We start from the raw sequence: 22,776 nt of genomic DNA, 5'->3' as shown, positions 1-22,776 counted from the left end.
AACTCTACCCTGCTCACCAACCCAGGTCTCAGTAATACAGACCATATTGGCCTCCTCAGCCATAATCAGATCAAAAATGAGGGAGGTCTTACTAGAATGGCCCTGGCATTCAGCAACAGTAGCCACTGACCCAGGGCCCCGGCTGACAGGACAACCACAAATACCCAGGTTGAAATTTCTCACCCCAACCCACCATTGCCACCTAACACTCAAATATCTGTTCCAGAGAGTTGAGGGACTAAACAAAACAGCATGGGAAGTGGTACTGAGGGCTGTAGTAGGAAAGGGGAAAGCAGCTCAAGTTATCTCTCCATCCATCTTCCTCCAGTGGAAGCCTTCACTAGACTAGAATTTCTTTTCCTAACGGAAGTCCTTCTGTTCACAGATCAGAAACTCTGGATGAAGCATAAAGGACAGACAAATATCCAGTGTGCACAGTGGGCAATCTAGGGTTGGTTAGGAAAGCTTCTACAGTGGTACCTCTACTTACGAATTTAATGCGTTCCGAACGCACATTTGTAAGTCGAAAAAAATTGTAAGTCGAATCCCACAGGAATGCATTGGGAGAAAAAATTCATAAGTAGAAGCAACCCTATCTAAAAATTCGTAAGTAGAAAAATTCCTATCTAAACCGCATCCAAGATGGCGGACGGAGCTCCATTCGTAAGTAGAAACATTCGTAAGTAGAGGTACCACTGTATGTGAATATCAGTGAGGAAAGAGAAAATCAGTGCACTGGCTAAGGTGGTCTAGGATTGCACAGCTGAGCAAGGATTTGAGCAGTTCAACATTAGCTACAAGACCATAGTGGCTTTTTATAGACAGTATCATTTAACCTTCTTGTATTCTAAAATATTCTTCTATGTAAGCACTCTTGTTCCTGATAATTTTCAGTACTATCCTAGATATCTTTGGTTTTCTCCTATTTTGCATGAAATCAAACAACCCAAACCTTCTGTGAACCGCCCTGAGACCCCGGGTATAGGGCGGTATATAAATTCAATCAATAATAATAATACACAAAACATGAAGTGTTGTACACAAATAATATACACATCTTTCATTTTCATCCCTTCTTCAGTAACACATGCTATTTTATTTTCTATATATTTGCATTAGATTATATGATATAAAACTGTCAAAGGGCTTAAGACAAATATCTTAAAAATACCAAGAACATGTTTCTGTACAACTGTTTTCATCAACAAAGAAACTGACATACACCACTTGCAGCCTCAAACAGCATGTTCAAAACATCAAGAGACTGATTTAGCTATAACACCATAATCCATAATATAGCAGAAGCAGAATAGTAGTTTTTCCATACTACTATCTTTATTTTAAAACTTAGTATTTCTATGTAACCTTTTGGTATCCTTAACTGAGTACAATCCCAACACAGATAACCACATCCATTTTGCCATGCACAGAAACACAACACAGAGAAACCACAGCCAATCCTGGCTTGCTAACACATACAAAGGCAGTCAAACACATGCATGTGTGTCACAAGCAATGATCTTCTATTTCCTACAGAAAAGAGCTTTAAGCTTCCACCTTTTTGTAAAGAGAAAAACCCTGCTACCCACCCCAACCCCGTAGGTACAGGCTCTGCCTTTAGAGACTTGTCTGGGAAGCAAGAGCGGAAATAACCGAGAATTTAAAGCGAGATTTATAGGGGGAGGAAAAGAGAAAGCTCTTAAAAGAGAAAGGAAACCCTTTGGGAAGGCCCGGATGACGACAGGCAACTTCGGACTCCCAAAGCCACCTCCCTCCCTCCCTTCCCACCCACTCGGTTTAACAGCCCCGGTCGGCTCCTCGTCCCTCTCCTGACTTCCTCGAAAGTAGGGAAGGAGAATGGAAGGGTGGGCACAAAGACGCCGGCTCACCTTCGTGCTATGTCAACTGAGGAAAGGGACTTCCAGGCCCCAGAGCCCAACCGCCACATTAGCACCCAGCCGGGAGGAGGGGGGGGGACTTCGGAGCCTCAGCAGCGTCTCCTCCCGCCCCCCCGCACCGACTTCCCTCTCCTTCCCCCTCCCCCACCAGCCGCCGGGCCCGGTTTCGAGGCCTGACCCGGCCTTCTCGCCCCCTCACCGCTGAGCGCCGACGCCTGCAGCGTAGCCCCTGAGGTGCCGTCGATGACTTTGATGGCGCCGTGGGCGGTCACGGCCAGGATGGCGTTAAGCGCAGGGTGGTAACAGAGGCTGCAGAGCCCGTCGGCGTCGCAACGCAGGCAGCCGTCCCGCAGCAGGAGCCACTCGCAGAGGCCCGGCCCGGGGCCCGTCGACACCGGCCCCGGCGCCGAGGAACAAGACGCTCCCCCGGCCTCCTCCGCCGCCATCGCGCAGGACAAGAGGCCCCGCGGAGCCGCTCAGTGACAGTCCCGAAAGGAGCCGCCGCCGCCGCTACCACCAGTCAGCATCCGGGTCCGGAGAAGGGGGGGAGGGAAAAGGGAGAGGGGAAAAGAGAGACACAGAGAGAGAAAGGGAGAGAGCCGAACGTCGGCGCCGGCAGGAAGTGACGTTGTTACGCCGGATGCGGAATGCCGACAAAAGAGAAGCGGCTTCGCGACGTCGAGAGCGTAATTGGAGCGAAGGGGTTAATTATGAAGAAAAAAAGGAAAAAGAACCCCCACCCACCACCTGAGTGGCCAAAGGGACGCTTCTTGAGCGACGTCACTGGTTCAGGAGGCTCCGCCCAATTTCGTCTTGTTACGCATTCTTTCCCGACAGGCTCCGCGCGTCCAGCAGCATAAACAGTAGCTGAGCTGCTCTTGGTTGCGCGGTGGTAGGAAATGGTGCGCGTGTTTTTTGCTGTAGGGAAAAAAGAAAAGAAAAGCAGGGCGGGTCTCTATTAAAAGGAAACTCGTCGTAGAAGAAATATCCGGGTTTCGGCTTCAGGATTTATTTATTTATTGCTTGTACACATTTCTTCGTGCTGGGCTTGAACGCTGTCTTTTCACGAACCCCCCGTTTTGTGTGGCCTCCGGGAATAAAATATTGGCTTGCTTATAAACTCAGCCGAGCATGAGGGAGGATCGTCCCCAAAAAGCCAGGGCAGAAACACTCGCCACGTGGGTTTCCTTTATTTTCATAAGTGGCATGGATGGGCTTGTCTCTGGTGGGGACACAATACCCAACCCAGGTGGGGTGGGAGTTAATAGAAAACCGCACCTTGGACTGACTGACTTTGGTATGCTTTCCGCACCTGTCTCCAGATACCGCCATATCGCTTCTTCCTTTCCTGTTCTACTGCAGGCGAAATAATACTGAAATGAGGATTTATGAACATTTACAGCAAGTCCTAGTCTGTTACTTTTGAGCTCAGAGCATGTTCCACACATTTTTATTTAGGCTTTTGGTTTCTAGGTTATCATGAATTCTAGTTTTTCCTGTGAGGAAGATCAAAAAATTGTACGTGGCCTATAATTTTACCCTTGATTTATAAACATGAGTGATATATGACTGAGCCTGCAGCTGTTTTCTAAACTCATTGTGGCATGCTGTCAGGGCTTAATTGTGCCTAGCATCATCTTGTTTCCAAACACTGGTTTTTCTTCTCTTCAGTAATGGAAATTTATCAGCTTTGCTGCATTTTGAGCGCCTGTGTACATACTTGCTTACATATGGCTTATCTTTATATAAAATAGCAATACTGAATTTTGCACGAATTGCAGAATATAAAATTATATAGTACTTCATTTTCAAACAACCTGATACAGACTCTGTTTCTTCTAATCCCATGTAAATGTTGCCTTGCTGTACTTATTCAGTTGTGAGAAAACCACACTAGTTCTTACAAGGCTGAACAGAAAATTAGGATACGGTAAGCCCAGAAAATAAGTTCTAGGAAGGAAAACAAATATGCACACTTAACACTGAAACACAATGGTGAATGTTAAGAAATTTTATTGTTTCATTCATTTGAAACACTGATGGTGATAGTGAAGTTTACAAGTTATTCAGTCTTATCTCCAACCTAGTTTTCAGTTTTATGTTGCAAGCAGTCTTGCCTCTCAAGAACCCCTTTCCAACCACGTTCCACTATTTCTAGATATATTTATTACTAATAAAACATAAACAATACAGTACAATTGTTGTCCCCTTTCCTTTCTTACCACCCAAGTCAGAGCAATCTTTAATAATGTAACAAAAGGAAGTATTCCCAATGCTCGTTTTGAGCTTCTGAAATCCAGTCTATAGTGATATCCACTTGACCTTTCTAATATGCATTCTCCATATGTGAGTTTTTACAGAATCCTGGCATGTTTTTGATGAGTGTATCAACACAAAATGGACTTGTGTCTACGTTTGTATTAAGGCAAAAGGGTTTCTATTGTTCAGCAGCAGGGAAACATAAGCAGCTGCTTCCTTGCGTGAAGTGTAACTGGCACATTTATTAGGCAAAAATTTCCACTCCCCAGGTTGACAGTAGAAGGGCACTAGGTCAAATTTTCAATATGTATCCATACAAAACAAGGAAAACTTGACAAACAGAAAACATGAGGGTAAGAAGAGTCCTACCTCTCAATGAGAGGTGAGAGAATGCTGCTGGGCACACTTAAACCACTGCCATCAATTGCGAAGGACTCCTGACTGCAATATATACGGTAGGAAAATGCCACGATATGCACTATGAAAAGTGTACTTGTTTTAGTTGCTTGTGAATTTGTATTTAGCTGATACTACCAATTATTATGAACTTCAGCAATGTATGCTTTAAAAGACCAAAAAGCAATCATCAGATTTTTCTGGTATATAGGGGAAAAAATAGCAAATGAAAATATTACGCTTCCTCAATTCAAAAATAAAGTTTTGGCATCTTCGCCTTAAAACAGTCATGTATATAAAAGTATGAGGGGAATTGTGTTGCAAACGTACTGTTTTTTCCCCAAGGACAAAATATTTAATATGAAAGCAAAGCGGGTTTTATCAAACTGCAGTACCCACATCTATCACCACAGAAAAGAAGTTCATGGCAGAACTGTTCCGAGGTGATGTCAAACAGAAATGTTACATGTTTTCAGGTATCACAAAAGCTTGTGTTATCAATAGTCTTATAAAAATAATTTACTTTTTAGAAATGCACAAGTTTAAACAGGATAGGTATGGAGATCTTGGAGGAGTGAATTGGGAAGACTGGAGCAGGGGAAGATGCTGTTGCTGGGAGGTTTAATGAGTACAAATAAGCTTCATACATATTGTGCAAACAAGTTTAATTCCAAATTTTATAAAATACATTTACTGTATTTACATATGCCTAGCCTAAAAATAGTAATCAAATGTAATGAAAAGAGGTTCATTTGTTATAAACTGTTAGAACCATTAAATATACCAACCATTTCTTTGCATAGCATATGCAGAGGTGAAATATATTTTGAAACATTATGTAGTTCGGCTCATGTGTATACAAACTGATGTTAAATCCAAATACACACCCCAAATATACACTTTAATCCAAACTGAGCACAATATCTAATATTAGCCATACCTAGAATAGATCCATTGAAATTGATTGATATTACTAATTAAGTTGGATATCACACTACGTCTTCTAGGGTACAAGTTTAAGAAAGCAGCAGCAACAGCTTTAAGGAGCTAGATATTATACCAGGTCTATGTTTACTGTTCTCACGTGAGTTCAAAAAGACTGGGCTATTGCATTTTATCTTTCCCCGTTAGTCGAGAGTCATATTGTTGTTCTGTACTGTATACTCCCTGTACTGCATATTCCAAGTACTGTAAACTATAAAAATGAACTTCAGTCCATGTCCTTGGGCTCCAATATTAGTAATTAAAATGGTTATTAAAAGTTGCAATGCTAGAATTTACATTTTAAATAGCAGCAATATTTTGTGTACTTCCATTTGTATATACAGTTCTCATTTAAAAAAATGCCAATTGATTGTCGCTAGGCCATTTAATCATACATGGTTCTAAAAAGAACTGTCACCACAGGATTACTGAGGTGAGCATATGCTAATTGGAACTATTAGCATATACTTTCAGAAAACTTATAATTAGATTTATCACTTATACATGGGTTATTCTATTAATTAGGTTCATCAAGTTATTCTTAGATTCTTACATAAACATCTTCATGGAAGGCACCTCTGAAGCTTTCATAGAAGCCTTCCCATGTTCTTGGTTCTGCTGATGGGGTGAGTTGCAAGAGCAACGTGAGAAAATTGGAACATAGAAAATTATAATATAGGAAGTGGCTCTACTAAAGTTATGATCTACTGAAATTAGGTAATATTTTAGATTAAGGGCAAAACCTTTAGCAACATCTCAATAAAGTACTCATTATGGAATACATTCTTGATATAATTAACACAGTACATCCAAGCTAGGAATTAACCCAGACGTTATTTTTTCAGTAATAATTTGGGCCTAGTTGAATAATGAAAAAACCCCACAGGCAAAGTGATTCATACATACAGTGGCATGCTTCACATGGTTTGCCTAACAAACAGGTTAACCACAATTTGTCCTAAAGATGATCAAACCATGGATTGTTTCTCCAAGTGATTTATTTTCCAGCTGCTCTTGGCCTTGTGCTTTTGCAGTTTGGTGAGCATCTGGGGTGAGGTGGGCAAACAAACCAAAGTTAACTATGCCAATCCATGTTTAAAAGAAAGCAAGGTTTATAAGCCAACAAAAAAATCATAAAAAGCCATTGTTAAGCTGCTAGACACAATTCACACATAACACACTGTCATGGTTCAATAAACCATGGTTTAGTGCAAGATCCAGACTAGAAACTTGATATCATAGAAAGAACTGCTCAGTTGTTTAATTTGTTTAAATTCAATTTAAACAATAAATACCTCAACAGTTACTTAAACAACCCAGTCTAAAGAAATTTTAGGCTGATCAGCTGCTAAAGTAGCCTTTTTTGTTGTTATTTTCGTAACCAAGAAAACAGTTTGATAATATACTAGCAGTTTTGCAAGGTTCATTTTTTAAAATCCCAATTGTCAAGGGCTCTGATCCAGCTCATATCTTTTAAAAATGGGGAGAACACATTGGGCAATGTCCAACCAAGTAACTCAGATTGGACCTATTGAAATCAATGGATTCAATATTCATTCATTTAAATCGGGCTACTCCAAGTATGAGTAACAACCGACATTGCCTATTAGCACATGACTGCTTACCTAAGAATGTGGGTGGGGATGTACATCCAAAGGTGAATCTGATTCAAAGGCATACATGTGCTAAAAGTATTCCTATTCAGATGTGTATCTGAATAGTGCCTGGGGTTCCCAATCCAGCAGATGATATGCATAATTAGTCTGCTTATGGGCACAGAGCGCCATAGGTGTCATGGACTAAGGGTGTACTTTAGAAATGCTAAATCATATGAAATAAGTCCCTGTAGTTAAGACTATAACTTCAAGTCTTCTTGGTGGGGAAAAGTTAATCTTGAGCCCAATATTAAACAGCCATTTCCATAATATTCTTAAGCCAACTCAAAATTATCCTGGTCATCAAAACACAAGTTTAATTCTGTTGCTAATCAAAATCTAACTGCTGCCATTCTTCATCAGGTATCATCTCATATTAAGGAGTGCCATTTTACCATAAGTAGTAGTACATTACCCCACACGGATTAGTAATAGGTCAAAACAGCAAAACAAGGTGTTATAAAAACAAGTACAGTTTTGGAGAAGGATTGTTTATTCCATTATAAGATTTGGTTCAGAACTGTAAGATTTATTTAAACCTTTCTCCCCATTTATCACCACTATCATAAAGATTTCCAAATCAACACTGTAAAAATGTTCTATGGCATACATACAATTTTATCAAAAAACAATGAATAATTCAAACATTTGGATGCTCAAATTGTTATGAATCTATGACCCTGCTTCAACAAGGAAATAACCTAAACCTACATACGGATGCACATAAAACACTTTTAAGAGTCAGAATTCGTAATGGCCAAATCAAGAGTGTGCAAGGCACCACATTAAGGGTCATGTCTTGGTTACAGGCTAGTCTGAACAATAGGGACTGATTCATAAATATATCTACAGAAAATGCTGTGTTGAAAGAAATGAACTATTAACAGTAATCAGAATTCCACTTCAATTTAATGTACTAATCATATGGTCCTTGTGCATTTGGCACAAGTAACAAACTGTTATTCCGAAATTTCAGGCTATAAACACAATATTCTCACCTTGTTCAATAAAAATCTATTAAGTCTTCAACCTAAAACTCTGTTATAAATCTCTAATGTAACTAAAACTGCTTAAATAATATACACAGATATAGTTGGATTACCACTAAAACCTTGACAGCCAGATATGACACAGTCTTTTGTATTTTCAATCAGGCAACATTTCATCAGTCTTCATGGCAAGCTAAGACATTGTTCCTGTCCAAAGCCAACACTGCAGGTCACACCCCAGTATATAAGGACAAAAAATAGATGTACAATAAGAAGATGGGGTAGATTAGGAGGGGCTTCTTGGTCTTAAATTCTTCTCCAACTAATAACGAAGCAGCACTGTATGCAGCCCAAAATACTCCAAAAAGCTGAGAAAAAAAATAAGAAAATGAAATGTTATCATAGCATGAAACCTCCTCAAACCCCAGAAGCAATATTTATATCTAGACAAGCAACACCAGTTGTGACCAAGCACAGGACTTAAAAATCAAGGCCTATTGAAAATCAGTGGAGCTGAAACTATTCACAAAGGCATTCCAAGTTGTTGTTTTTCTTGTTGCCTTTTAGTGACTGAAATGACAGATCAGTTCACATGGGTGCTTCAGACAGCTGTCGCATTCAATTAAGAAAGCACCATTAGGAAATCTGTGAGCTTCCACAGCTAATGTGAAAGTTGCAGTTGTCATGTGATCTTTTGCATCAGATGAAATAATTGCTCACTGGAATGGTGCCATCCTGTGGATGGAAGCAATATTGTAAATTAAGTTCCTCTAATATTTAAATTTTTGAATATTGTCTTTCCACATTACTGTACTGAAGGCAGTTTACAAGCCACATAAATGGCAAACTATGCAAGACAAATCACAGTGTTTTTGGATTGCTATAGGGTAAGACATATTCAACCAGTCGACCGTGATCGACAGGTAGATCCCCTGGTGTTCCTTGTCGATCGTGGGATCCTTATTGATCGCGGGATTTAAAAAACTGCAGAATGAATGTCTCCACCCCCCTCGCTCTGTCCCTCCGTTGCGTCAAGTGGGTGGTGTCTGGCGTTTTATCTTGGCCAGGCATCCCCAAACTTCGCCCCTCCAGATGTTTTGAACTACAATTCCCATCATCCCTGACCACTGGTCCTGTTAGCTAGGTGAGTGATTTATGTCATTCCCCCTTTAAAAAAAGCTTATCAACTGTGGTGAAAGCCCCCCCAAAGAAGCTCAACAACTGTGGTCTTCCCCCCCCAAAAGCTCAACATCCCTGGTCAATCCTTAATGGCAATGGGTAGATCACTGCCAGTTTTTTATACTGGGAGTAGATCGCAGTCTCTTAGGAGTTGAATGGGCATGCTATAGGGCAGGCTTCCCCAAATTAAGGCCCGGGGGCCGGATGCGACCCGCGAGGCTCTTTTATGTGCCCCCCCCGGCACTGCCCACTGCTGCCGCTTGCTCTTAACGGCGTGGCAGCCCACTTCCGGGTCGCCAGAGCTTCGGAAATGGCTTGTGCACATGCACAAGCGTCATTTCCGGCGCGCTTCTGGGTCGGAGGAGGCCCATGTGCATGCGCACAAGCTATTTCTGGTGTTCCGGTGACCAAGAAGTGTGCTGGAAATCGCGTGTGCACACGCGTATGGGTGCATGCTCCCACGTACTCTGGCCCACAGCACGATTGGCGCTGGCAGCACCGGCCCTCGGCAACGTAAGTTTGGGGACCCCTGCTATAGGGTAACAGACACAACAAAATTCAGAATCTGTTTTGCATAAAACAACATATAAACAGAACAAAACCTGAACTCCAATACTCATGGGCAGCTTGTAAAACTTAAGCACTCTAATCTGTTGCCAATCTGTCATAAAGGATTTCAAACAATGCTTTGCTGATATGGACTAGCTGAGTAGTCATGGTTCCACTTACAAGAAAATATTTATTGCTTATAAACTGTAGAAAAATGAACTGGCATATTTTTCAGTCAGCTTTGCCATTCTGCCAAACAAAATAGTGAACTTACTTTTATTAGAGTAGAAACAACATCAAATGAGCCAACCACCAGAAGTACAGGTGCTATTACAATAAGAGGAAGTAAAGAATATCCAATCACGCCGAGAACTTGGCCATATGCAACCTGCAAATTTGAAATAAATGAAGTTACCAACTTCCTTCCAGTAATATGTCAGATTCAACAAGAGATTCAGATGACTTCTCAACCTGAGCCCGAGGTCAACATTTTGTTATATGGCAACTCCCCCAAACCCTCTTCTTCAGCTTGTCTAGAGATGGGGAACCTCTGGCCCTCCAGGTGTTATTCCCCCCCAACACTTTCTCCATCCTAAATCCAGTCCTTTTTCTGAACTATCACATTATCTGCACTGTTATTCCACCTCATAAATCTTCAATCAATCCCTTTTGCCACCCTGTATGCTTGGTGTTATCAGCCAAAGGTCAGATCTAAGCCCCCAGTGGAAAGAATCAAATCTCATCTCTATTCTGCATTCTAGGTTGCTGTAATAATGTTAAAATGGAAGCAATAGTGATGAAGTACTATTTCTAAAGGAGTCTCAGATCAGAAATTATTAAGCGATGTAACACTGAAAATGCAAATGGTTAGAACCAATTTTGAGGTAATTCAAGTTTGATGTTCAGTGACCAAGTTCACTATCACAAGGTGCTTACCTCGCCTCCAAGAACCCTGGCCAACAGGAATATTGTCAAGGATCCAAATATCCAAATAGTTATAATCCATGATACCACCTTAAGAAATGTTTAAAAGAGTCTTGTCAATACTCGATCTTCTTTCATCAAGAACAACTAATTTTGAAAGAACACAGTTCAGCTAACATCTTTAAGTTATTAGCAGGTATTCCCTCCCACCCACCACCCACCTGCTTTGCAACCATTGAAGGGAGGTTTACCATTGTGGCAGCAAGGGTTCATGATTTTTCTTATGGTTTAAAAGCTGCAGCTAAACATAAGAACCCTACTGGATCACACCCAGCTCACATCTCATCTAGCATCCTGTTCTCACAGTGGCCAACCAGATGTCTAGGGGAAGCCTTTAAGTCATACATGACCACAACAGAACTCTCCCCACTCATATTCCTCAGCAGCTGGTACAGTCAAACCTCGGTTTGCGACCGCTTCCATTTGCGACCGCTTCGGTTTCCGACCACCGCGGACCCGGAAGTGTTTACATCCGGTTTCCATGGCGCTTGGATGCACAGAAGCGATATGCGCAGCATGCGCAGAAGAGCTCTATTGGCGCTTCGCGCATGCGCAGAAGCATGCCTCGGGGAGCGACTGGCTCCCCTGAACCAACTGTGGTCATAAATGGAGGTATGACTGTATTTGGAGGAATGCCACCTCTGAGCCTTTTCCTCCATGAGTTTGTCTAGTCCACTTTTAAAGTATCACTGCAACTTGTGTTTTTAATTCCATAGTTTAACTATGCATTGTGTGGAGAAGTATGTTATGAATCTTCCAACATTCAGCTTCATTGGATGGCCCTAGTTTCTAGTTATCAAAAGAGACAAATTTATCTCTCTGTTCTTCTTCCAATCCTATGCACAATTTATACACCTTTATCATGCCCTCCCTTTTGTCTTTTTTTCTAAATTAGAAAGCGTTAAATCTTGTAAACTTTCCTTGGGTGGTGCTGGTACTCCAGAGCTATGTAGCAACAGAAACACAGTTACGGTTGCTGTTCCTTCCTTCCTTCCTCCCTAGAGCGCCTCTGAAAATACACTGATGTAATTCTCAGCAGCACTGTGTGAAGGAAGGATGGCAGTAGTCATCAGAGCTCTACTGCAATTTCTGGTAGAGCTTTTAAACTACAAATAAAGAGAAGAAGCCCCACCTTTGCCACAGTTAAACCCCTTCCACATAGGGCTCATTCATGTGCACTGGAATAATTGCACCCAAAATTGGGGTGGTGACTTAGGGTTGCTCGTATCTTTTCTGGCTTAGTGTGTTCAAAAGATCACTTAATTCTTCAGTCTGGAATATTGCATTCACATCTGACTCTATCTGTTGGCTAGAATTCTGAGTGTTCAGGAGTTTTTGCCTTCAATGATGTCCCTATGGTTGCATGCACAGGACTGCATGGCTAGATAAAGAATCACTAGGGGAAGGAGAGCAAGGAAGGAATAGCATTCCCACATTCTTTTCCAGAACAATTTGCCTCTGGTTATATGTCAAGTTGTACAAAAGATACTGTGGCACAATGGATCAGTGTGTCTGGCTGTTAACCAGAAGGTTGGTGGTTCAAGCCCACCTAGGGACGCCTGTGGGCAAAATTCCTGCATTGCAGGGGGCTAAACTAGATGATGCTCAGGATCCCTACCAATTCTAGAATTCTATGATTCTAAGAACTGTGCATTTCTTTCAGATCATGACACAAGAAAAATGCTTTTCAATGAATATTTGCCTAAGACCATGTGATATCTCAGCTACCTTTATTGTTATTTAAGATAAAGGCCTTTACACACCTTGAATTGTCCATATAATGAGATCATTGAGAAGAACAGGACAACTGCTAGAGGGCCCCAGAAGTCAGGATTATCTCTTACTACTTGTCTGTTAAATCCAAGAGAAGGCATCGGCATCAAGACACATCGGATTTTGTAGTATATGTCCTTCAGATCAATGTCTAACTCCTCCCTAAAGTTATATAAAAAATACAACTTTCTAAATATGCTTTTTAAATTATTTAAGCACGAGAAAACAAAGCAGCTCAGAGATTTATAGAATATTCATACATGTTCATGTAAACTATTGAGAATATGTGTTTTGGTGTAGGTTTATTAAGATGTTGTATTATAACTGTATTATGAAATTGTTTTATATTTAATATATATAAAAATAATATTTTAATATATTTGCATTCTAGTCAGCTTCTGAAATGAAAAAATATGAATCACAGCATGAAAAGAAAGTGCTCTCTGCCCATGGCAACCTCAGCTATTACTGAACATATGGAAGCAATGCCACTTTTCTGTAACAGCAAGATGAACAGTAACAAGGCTTATCCTACATTCCTGACAGCTAGATTTGCCCCCTATTTATTACTTTCTATTACATTTCTAGCCTGCCCTTTATAATTACCAATCTCAGGACAAGAACCTATTGACTCCTTACTCTGCTCTTAGCCCTCAGGAAAGAAGACTGCAGCAGGAAACCTAAGGAGGCAATGCAATAAACGAACAGCCCACAACCATGGTGCTAACAAAAACAGGGTTGCTTTCATTAAGAGAGAGGCAAAGTGCAAACTTATTGTCAGATTTAACAAGCCACCTTCAGCTACATTTTGAAGTTGGCTACTTTGAAATTAAGGCTGATTAGAGTTAGGCACAGTTTCTTCATCACAGAACATGGCAAATCATAGTTGTGGAAAAGCAAGAACTTCTGAAGTCCTTTTCTCATTCAAGAAGAAGAGGATAGGGGAGTACAGAAGCCAAAGACTCATTGCTGCTTGTTCCTGCTCATGCAGATCATGTTAGTGTAATGGGAGAATGTGTCCACTATTAATAGTGATGAATTGTCTTGAATTCTAACCTTTACTTATAATGCTAAAAAATATCTCTTGATTGAGACACAAATAATCTGTGTCTACACTTTATTCAAAAGTCAGTAGTTAATGAAGAGTAAATGATTTTCCTATTGCATCCTTGTTCACCATTCACCCACAAAACTGACCTAAAGCAAGTAACCACTTCAAATACAAAATTAAACTAAGACTCTCAGAGTAATGTTACTTACAAGAGAGGTTTATTATCTTCAGGGTCATCATCTTCTACTTCCAAAAGCCAGCCATATCCTCTCTGCCTCAGGAATGTAGTTGCAGTAGATTCTTTGATAAATTCCCCATTTCCTCCACCAAGGTTGAGCTTCACATCTGCAGAGGCTATTGAGCCACTCAGATCTTGACAGGGAAAATGACACATTTATGAGAAAGCTGCCAAAAATACAGTTCCTTATTACAAAATAGGTGGTTTCAATATATATATTCCACAAAAGTGGAATATAAAAGTGGAATATACCAAAATTATAGAAAGTGGCATATTGGCTGACGCACTGCATATTGGTTTTTTCCTGCTGGTCTGAAGGACCCCCTTCAAGACTGTACTGCCTACCGTGCCACAATAATCCCAATCAACAAAGCAAGTTGACGTGGGCTGCTGAATCAGATATGCATCATAGTGCTATCTGGGCACCAAAGAATTTGGCAGACCACTGTCTAAATAGCACAGTGGTTCTTGAAAATACAGAAGTCGGCCTTCTCAGAAAAGACAGGGAGTGTGAAATGTGCTGCATAGTCCACGTACACCTAATCAATTTCTTCCCAGCACAAAATTGGTCATTCCCAAACCACAAGTTTCCACCCCTGCTCATGGCAGGATTTTCCCCCTCCAGACAACCCTGTGTGCAGTGTGAGGCTACCAAAAGCAGGTAAAAGGAAGAAGCCTCAAAGATGTGGGTGGCCTGTCAATCTCACATTTGTTGTTTAGTCGTTTAGTCGTGTCCGACTCTTCGTGACCCCATGGACCATAGCACGCCAGGCACTCCTGTCTTGCACTGCCTCCCGCAGTTTGGTCAAACTCAAGTTCGTAGCTTCGAGAACACTGTCCAACCATCTTGTCCTCTGTCGTCCCCTTCTCCTAGTGCCCTCAATCTTTCCCAACATCAGGGTCTTTTCCAGGGAGTCTTCTCTTCTCATGAGGTGGCCAAAGTATTGGAGCCTCAGCTTCACGATCTGTCCTTCCAGGGAGCACTCAGGGCTGATTTCCTTAAGAATGGATAGGTTTGATCTTCTTGCAGTCCATGGGACTCTCAAGAGTCTCCTCCAGCACCATAATTCAAAAGCATCAATTCTTCGGCGATCAGCCTTCTTTATGGTCCAGCTCTCACTTCCATACATCACTACTGGGTCAATCTCACATACATATTTTATTTAGCTCTCTATTCATTTGCCATTCAAAAGCTTGCATACACCACCATCAGAAAGCTCCTTCGCCATCTGCATCTGCTTCTTTTTTTAACCGGGTAAAACACGCCCCATCTGCACCCAGGTGCCTTTGCCACGCAAATCCTGTGGCGGGGGCCACAAGGCGGAGTATTTACACTGCAACACATTCCCACACCCAAACAGCAGAAAGAACCCCGACGGCATCCGCTTATTCAGCCTGGCAACCCTGAGAATGTGGCTGCCGCCCCTGACGCAGCTCCGGGAAGGGGCGCCCTTTTCCTTCCCACTGCAAGACCCCTAATTCTTACCTTCGGCGTCGGCCGAAGAGACGAAAGTGAAGTCCCCGTTGTTGGGCGCGTAGAGAGGCGGAGGCGGCGGGGGCCGTGGGGGCAGCTGGGGGCCCGGAGGCTGCATCACCCCGCCCGCTTAAAGCCTCGAAAGCCCGGTCCGTCGAGCGAGCGACACCACCGGGAAGCCCGTCGGCAGCAACCCAGAGAGAGCCGAGCCAAAGCCGCCACCGCCGCTGCTGCCACCGCAGCCTCCTCCGCCTCTTCCTGACTGAGGGACAAAACAACAGTGAGACCGCCCTTCCGATTGGGCCTCAGCAAGGCCCTCTCTGATTGGTCGAAATGAAAAGTGCTTCCTCGTTGCCGTAGCCTCGCCCACCTCAGCGACAAATCTCATTGGTGAGCGGGGCCAACGAGCCCGGTGATTGGCTGAATGGGAGCTAGAGATGAGGAAGGGGGAAATAGATTCGATGTGGACGATTGCGAAGAGGGCGGGGAGGATGCGAGTGCATCCGGCCACTTGGAGGCCTAACTCCGCCTTCCTCGGGCTCCCTCCCTCGCGCGTCATTGGCCACACCCACGCCTTGCATTGGAAATCTCCTGGTGCCAAGTCAGACCATTGGCCGCCCAGCTAGCTCGGTGGTGTCTACGGCGCACTGACTGGCAGCCGCTCTCCAAGGTTTCTGGGGGTTGTCCTACCTAGCCCTAGCTAAGAGGCTTAGGAATGAGCCTGAGGTCTTCCTTCTGCATACAAAGCAGATATTCTGCCACTGAGGTACAGCGGCTAGCTGTGTTTTCTACCCTTGAGCATCCTAGATTCAATTTCACACCTGGGCTGTATACATACTCTACTTCAGCCTTTGAAGCTGTGGTCTAAACCACTGAGCCTCTTGGGCTTGCTGACCAGACGTGAAAAACGTGCATACATGGGGGGCATTCAGTTCACTCCAAAATGATCCTCTCTTTGCTCCCAGCTGGGCATTTATAGGGGGGTTGGTGCTCATGCATGCAAGTTCTTTCCTGCATCTATACAATAATATAAGATATATTTATTGTCATTTGCAAAACAAAAACTCAACAACTTTTTGAAATATGGCAACCTGTATAATAGAGGGAGAAGCTGGCAAAGGAAAAACAACTCTCCTCAAAAGGATTGCCTGGTTGACAAAATTCAAGCTCATTTTCTTTATCAGTCTGAGCAGTACGCAGGCTGGATTGTATGAAACAGTGTGTGAGTAACTTCTTACAGAACAATATGAGATGGGCAAACAGGAGTTATCTGTTTGATGGATATGATAAATTTAAACCCCAGAGATGCACAGAAATAGAATTGCTGATCAAAGACATTTGTAAATTCAAAAACAGTGGACTGATGTGTGAACTTTGGATGAAGGGTGATATACAAATTTAATAAATAATAAAAATAAATGTTTGTGCAAAGTTGTAGAAAAATATACTGGGGCCAACTGTAAAACCAGCTGTAGGATAAGTTATAGTACTCATTACTAGGCTGATAAAATGTAAGCGGAACCAGCGCAGCCCCAAACATTTTGCTGCTTGAGGCAGATTAGCAAACGGTGCCTCATCCCGTGCATTGTGCATTGTGCTCAAAACCAGCCTGGTTATTTGAATATTTGAAGCAGAAGATCCCACAAGGACCCCTTCTCTCCCTGGCAGTAAAAACAGAAAAGTAAATTAAATAACATAACAATTAAATAACATAACAATTTGCTGCCCTTTCATGATACCCAAAATTTGCTGCCTGAGGCCTTCTCTGCCTAATAGTAGGGCTGGCTTTGGGTGTAGACCCTGATGTTGGGAAAGATTGAGGGCACTAGGAGAAGGGGACGACAGAGGATGAGATGGTTGGACAGTGTTCTCGAAGCTACGAACATGAGTTTGACCAAACTGCGGGAGGCAGTGCAAGACAGGAGTGCCTGGCGTGCTATGGTCCATGGGGTCACGAAGAGTCGGACACAACTAAACGACTAAACAACAACAACTTCATAGATAAAGCTTTCTGTAATGCTTTTAAGGCAACTGTGCAATTGTGTATCAGTGACATTGCACTCAATGAAGTTCTCCAGGGACAAGTCATTTCAAAATTAGCTTCAGATAGCTTTCAGAGTTTTGTTTTGTTTTGTTTCATTTGGAGTCCCATCAGTTATAAAATACTGGCTTTGCCTAGAGATAAGCAGCTTTATGGTTCATTTTAGTTGGACTATTTCCCACAACTGTAATAAAAGTGTTCTTAATGCTCCTTAGAGGCTTGTTAATAAGATTAGAAGGAGGATTGTAATATTTGTAGTAGATGACTATCCGATAAATGTCTAATCTCCTTTTTAGGAGAAAGAGGATTGCTAAAGAAACAGCCTTTTGGTATAAATCCCAAACAGTAGCAATTGTTAACTTTCAGCAGCTTATGAGTATTACCAGGCTGTTGCTAATTAAAATTCTTACACAGAAAAGTCATGTCACCCTGGTCTTGACCTGCCTCATATGATTGCAGCAGTTGCCCTGAACCAGTGGAGACTTGGAATGTGCTGATCACCTTCGTCACTTAATTTCTTGGGCGAGCAAATGGCACACTGCCGGAACATTGTCTTCACACTTTATAGCACGCAAATATAATCACTAGGCGACCTTGGACCAGTCACTGTCTCTCAGACTAACCTACTTCACAGGATTGTTGTGGGGCTAAAAGGGGGGGGTCAGAGTCATGTATGCCACTTGGAAGAAAATTTACAATAAATAAAATAATATAAATCCCCTTTAACTCAGTGTTGGTTTTTGCTTAACAGCAGCAGCAGCAGCAACAAATTTTATTTGTATCCCGCCCTCCCCGGCCAAGGAGGTTTAGTTCCTGTGACCACTCATGGACCATCCTTCACAATTTGTCCCATGGAAGAAGCTGACTATAATGACATGAACAAGAAAGAATATCCAGGAATTCTAAAGACTATAAATAAACAAACAATATGGCAAATACATTTAAATAATACAAAACTGATCTGAAGTGTCAGTTTTTGTCTGTCCAAACCAGATTGTAAATGGACAAATGTAAAGTGAGACTAATATACTTAGAGGAGCAACACAAGGGTGTGCACACCCTGTTGTGAGTGTGTGTGCGCAGGAAAATGTTTAGTGCGTAAAGGGAACACTTCCTCTAGTGTAGGCTAGTGTTTAACAATCCTAATCATGTCTATTCAAAAGTGCTATTGAAGTCAGCAAGGCCTACTCCCAAGTAAGTGGCGTTAGGACTGCAGCTTAAGTGTGTGAACTAGGGGCCAGGGAACCCTTCCTTTAAATGGGGTTTGGAGGACTCCGCCTGTCCTCGCAAACAAAATCTGCCCTTATTCCCTTATGGGGTACACAGGAGCCTTTGTAGAGTCCTTTGTAGGCCAACCAGAGAATATTGAGAAGCAAAGCAGATACATCATACCTACATCATAGAAAGGTCTACAACAGAAATCTGAGTGCATTGTTTATCCCCTGTCCGCCAGGCTATGTGATAATGCCTTCTCTGACTGCCCTTCCTGGTAGTCTGGCCATCCCTTTGAGATGGTAACCACTTAATTCCTGAGACAATGGGAAGATTCCCTCACCCCCTCCTTCCTTGCAGAGAAACATTTGGCCAGTTTGGGAGTCAAAATGGTTTCAGGGCTGTCTTCCTGTGCTGCTTCACACATGTGGCCCATACATTTGTGTACATATATAAGACCTTAATTTTTTTTTTATTTCAGTGACAACACAGCAATGGTCTTTTTCTGCAATGGCTCCCCATTTGTGCAATGTTCCCCGCAGAGAGGCTTGTCTGCTGTCTTCATTACATATCTTTAGGCAACAGGTGAAAACATTTCTCCCCGGCCTTTGGATAATTAAACAATCTATGGCCTTTTAAACTGAAGGAGGGCTATTGTTTTTGTTTGTTATTATATTATGTATTTTTCTGTTTTTATATTGTAAACTGCTCTTTTCAATTTTAGTATTATTGGTCCCAAATTATTATTTTCTGTGTGGATGTGTGTGTGTCTTTGTAGTCAAGCAAGCTGTTATATAGTAGCTCAGTCTTCCTCCTCATGGAACAACCCAATTGGGATTATTGCAAGAATTACTGAGGGCTGCTTCATAGTGTCTGGGAAGAACCTCTGGGGCACAGGCTATTGGACATACCAAGATACTTACTACTTAAAAAAAAAGTTTACTATTTTAGTTACCAGTATGTCATTTGGTTTTAATTATAGTGTGTTTTGTATTTGTTTGTTTTCCCTCCACATGTGTTTCATTGCAATTATACGTGTGGTTCCCACCCCCTCCTATAAAGTCATTTTGGAGAATTATTTTTTAAAGTCTAGAATTTTATTCTGATTTCTGTTCCTAGCCACTGGGTGTCACTATTTCTCTATGACTACAATCCAGACAAAAATCAGAAAGAAACCAGAAAAATTCAAGTACACTGTTCTTAACCTGAGGTACCACTTTAGCTAATGGGGCCTCCGGCTGCCGCCGCGCTGCCAGCATACGATTTCTGTTCTCATCCTGAAGCAAAGTTCTTAACCCGAGGTACTATTTCTGGGTTAGTGGAGTCTGTAACCTGAAGCGTCTGTAATCTGAGGTACCACTGTAACCCAATAAAGTCTTTGGAATAGAACTGTAACTCATTTTACACCAGGCTAATAGAATTCAAGAGCAGATTGGGGCTTGTCCACATCTGAACATTTGTTGTTTAGTTGTTTAGTCAAACAGTGGTCTGAGTTGGAAGGGACCCTGAGGATCATCTAGCCCAACCCCCTTCAATGCAGGAATATGCAGCTGTCCCTTATGGGGATCGAAACTACAACCTTGACGTTATCAGCACCACACTCTAACCAACTGAGTTATCCAGCAAACTGAAGATATTGTGCTGATGGAACTTCCAACATAGTGCTACAGTGAATTTCCTCCCTATGAACCATAATAAGAGTGGCCCCGTCTAAGGATCTGAACAGCCAGGGCTGGCTCTAGGTAGAGTCCTGGTGGCGCGGTGCGCCAAGGCGCTGGGCCGGTAGGCGGGGCACTGCGTGGCAAAGCCGCGTGGAAACCATCCTACTCCCTGCGGGGGCGCCGAAGAGATCTCTGCCCCTCAGCGCCAGGGCGCCCAACCTGCTCAAGACTGCCCTGTGAACAACTATGGAACACAGATGCCTAATCAATGAATAAAAATGTGCAAATGAACCTAAAAGTAAGGATGGGGAGCCACAGGAAGAGGATGCTCTTGTGCTCAGGTTCTGCTTCCAGGATTTCCACAGGCAATTGTGGTTGGCCACTATGAGAATTGGATGCCGGCACAGATGGGCCATTGGCCTGTGTCAGGAGCTGGAGTGGGGTGTAGGTCGGCAATAAAAAACATGGTGCCCATGAAGTTAACTCTATATTCAAAGAAACCAAAACAGTCTGACTCTTCGTGACCCCATGGACCATAGCACGCCAGGCACTCCTGTCTTCCACTGCCTCACGCAGTTTGGTCAAACTCATGATCGTAGCTTCAAGAACACTGTCCAACCATCTCGTCCTCACTGGTGGAGGAAAGGGAGTGCAGTGGGAGAGCACCACCCCCGGCAGAGCGACCCCCAGGGTGCCATTACGGCTGCTCCCCTGCCTGCACTGGGTGCCACACCCCCGCAGGCAGCTCCCCACGCCCCCAGGATGCGCGCCAGCCCTGCCCCACCTTCTCTCCACACCCCACCCCCGTGCTGGAGCATGAAGCTCCGCCACTGCTCGTCCTCTGTCGTCCCCTTCTCCTTGTGCCCTCAATCTTTCCCAACACCAGGGTCTTTTCCAGGGAGTCTTCTCTTCTCATGAGGTGGCCAAAGTATTGGAGCCTCAGATTCAGGATCTGTCCTTCCAGTGAGCACTCAGGGCTGATTTCTTTAAGAATGGATAGGTTTGATCTTCTCGCAGTCCATGGGACTCTCAAGAGTCTCTTCCAGCACCATAATTCAGAAGCATCAATTCTTTGGCGATCAGCCTTTATGGTCCAGCTTTCACTTCCATTATTAAACCCTTTGGATATCCCCAGGTATCTTAAATGGGAGACTCTCCCCCCCACACCCCACTTGAGCTAGGTAAAGGTAAAGGGACCCCTGACCATTAGGTCCAGTCGTGGCCGACTCTGGGGTTGCAGCGCTCAACTCGCATTATTGGCCGAGGGAGCCAGCGTATAGCTTCCAGGTCATGTGGCCAGCATGACAAAGCCGATTCTGGCAAACCAGAGCAGCACACAGAAACACCGTTTACCTTTCCACTGTAGCGGTGCCTATTTATCTACTTGCACTTTGATGTGCTTAGAACTGCTAGGTTGGCAGGAGCTGGGACCGAGTAACAGGAGCTCACCCCATCACAGGGATTCGAACCACGGACCTTCTGATCGGCAAGCCCTAAGCTCTGTGATTTAACCCACAGCGCCACCCACGTCTCTGGATACTTAAAAAAAGGCTACTGATACTTAACTTTACATTTGTTTCACCATAATTCAAAAACATCAATTCTTCGGCGATTAGCCTTCTTTATGGTCCAGCCTCACTTCCATACATCACTACTGGGAAAACAATAGCTTTAACTATACGGACCTTTGTAGACAAGGTGATGTCTCTGCTTTTTAAGATGCTGTCTAGGTTTGTCATTGCTTTTCTTCCAAGAAGCAGGTGTCTTTTAATTCCGTGACTGCTGTCACCATCTGCAGTGATCATGGAACCCAAAAAAATAAAATCTCTCACTGCCTCCATTTCTTCCCCTTCTATTTGCCAGGAGGTGATGGGACCAGTGGCAATGATCTTAGTTTTTTTGATGTTGAGCTTCAGACCATATTTTGCGCTCTCCTCTTTCACCCTCATTAAAAGGTTCTTTAATTCCTCCTCACTTTCTGCCATCTTATTTTTGACCACACCCAGCTTACTAAGGTTCATGGTTCTTACATTCTAGGTTCCTATGCAATATTTTTCTTTACAGCATTGGACTTTCCTTTCACTTCCAGGCATATCCGCAACTGAGTGATCTTTCAGCTTCGGCTCAGCCGCTTCATCAGCTCTGAATCTACTTGTACTTGTCCTCCGCTCTTCCTCAATAGCATGTTGGACCCCTTCCGACCTGAGGGGCTCATCTTCCAGCGTCATAACTTTTATATGTCTGTTGTCTATGTCCATTGAGTTTTCTTGGCAGGGATACTGGAGTGGCTTGCCGGTTCCTGCTCCAGGTGGATCACGTTTAGTCTAAACTCTCGGCTATGACCTGTCCATCTTGGGTGGCCCTGCATGGCATAGCTCATAGCTTCTCTGAGTTATTCAAGCCCCTTCGCCAGGGCAAGGCAGTGATCCATGA

General features: G+C 43.0%; 2 protein-coding genes across 9 annotated transcripts in view; both read right to left on the bottom strand.

Annotated features, from left to right (window-relative positions):
- Positions 1 to 2,526, bottom strand: part of BIRC6 (baculoviral IAP repeat containing 6) — a 142,621-nt gene extending 140,095 nt beyond the window's left edge. For all 8 annotated transcript variants that reach the window (XM_035108256.2, XM_035108258.2, XM_035108260.2 and 5 more), the window contains exon 1: positions 2,098 to 2,526. In XM_035108256.2, the coding sequence (XP_034964147.2) occupies positions 2,098 to 2,344 (247 nt within the window). In that variant the 5' untranslated portion in view covers positions 2,345 to 2,526. The remainder of the gene's footprint in view (positions 1 to 2,097) is intronic.
- Positions 2,527 to 3,894: 1,368 nt separating this feature from the next.
- Positions 3,895 to 15,691, bottom strand: YIPF4 (Yip1 domain family member 4). Its single transcript, XM_035108265.2, has 6 exons — positions 15,442 to 15,691; positions 13,927 to 14,089; positions 12,657 to 12,828; positions 10,846 to 10,923; positions 10,184 to 10,297; positions 3,895 to 8,549 (listed from the first exon to the last, which is right to left on the bottom strand). The coding sequence occupies exons 1-6, from the start codon at positions 15,545 to 15,547 to the stop codon at positions 8,412 to 8,414; spliced, it is 771 nt and encodes a 256-aa protein (XP_034964156.1). The 5' UTR covers positions 15,548 to 15,691; the 3' UTR covers positions 3,895 to 8,411.
- Positions 15,692 to 22,776: the final 7,085 nt, after the last annotated feature.

Source organism: Zootoca vivipara, chromosome 3 (assembly GCF_963506605.1).
Source record: "Zootoca vivipara chromosome 3, rZooViv1.1, whole genome shotgun sequence".
Lineage (NCBI taxonomy): Eukaryota > Metazoa > Chordata > Lepidosauria > Squamata > Lacertidae > Zootoca > Zootoca vivipara.
The sequence above is the reverse complement of the archived record's forward strand: the minus strand, read 5'-3'. Positions and strand labels throughout refer to the sequence as shown.

Bases quoted from the DNA above. Each gene is read 5' to 3' on its own strand.
- YIPF4 (XM_035108265.2), bottom strand. From the start codon at position 15,547: ATGCAGCCTCCGGGCCCCCAGCTGCCCCCACGGCCCCCGCCGCCTCCG. The intron at 14,090-15,441 runs GTAAGAATTAGG...TTCCCTGTCAAG, and splicing joins CTCTTCGGCCGACGCCGAAG to ATCTGAGTGGCTCAATAGCC. The intron at 10,924-12,656 runs GTGTGTAAAGGC...ACATTTCTTAAG, and splicing joins CATTATATGGACAATTCAAG to GTGGTATCATGGATTATAAC.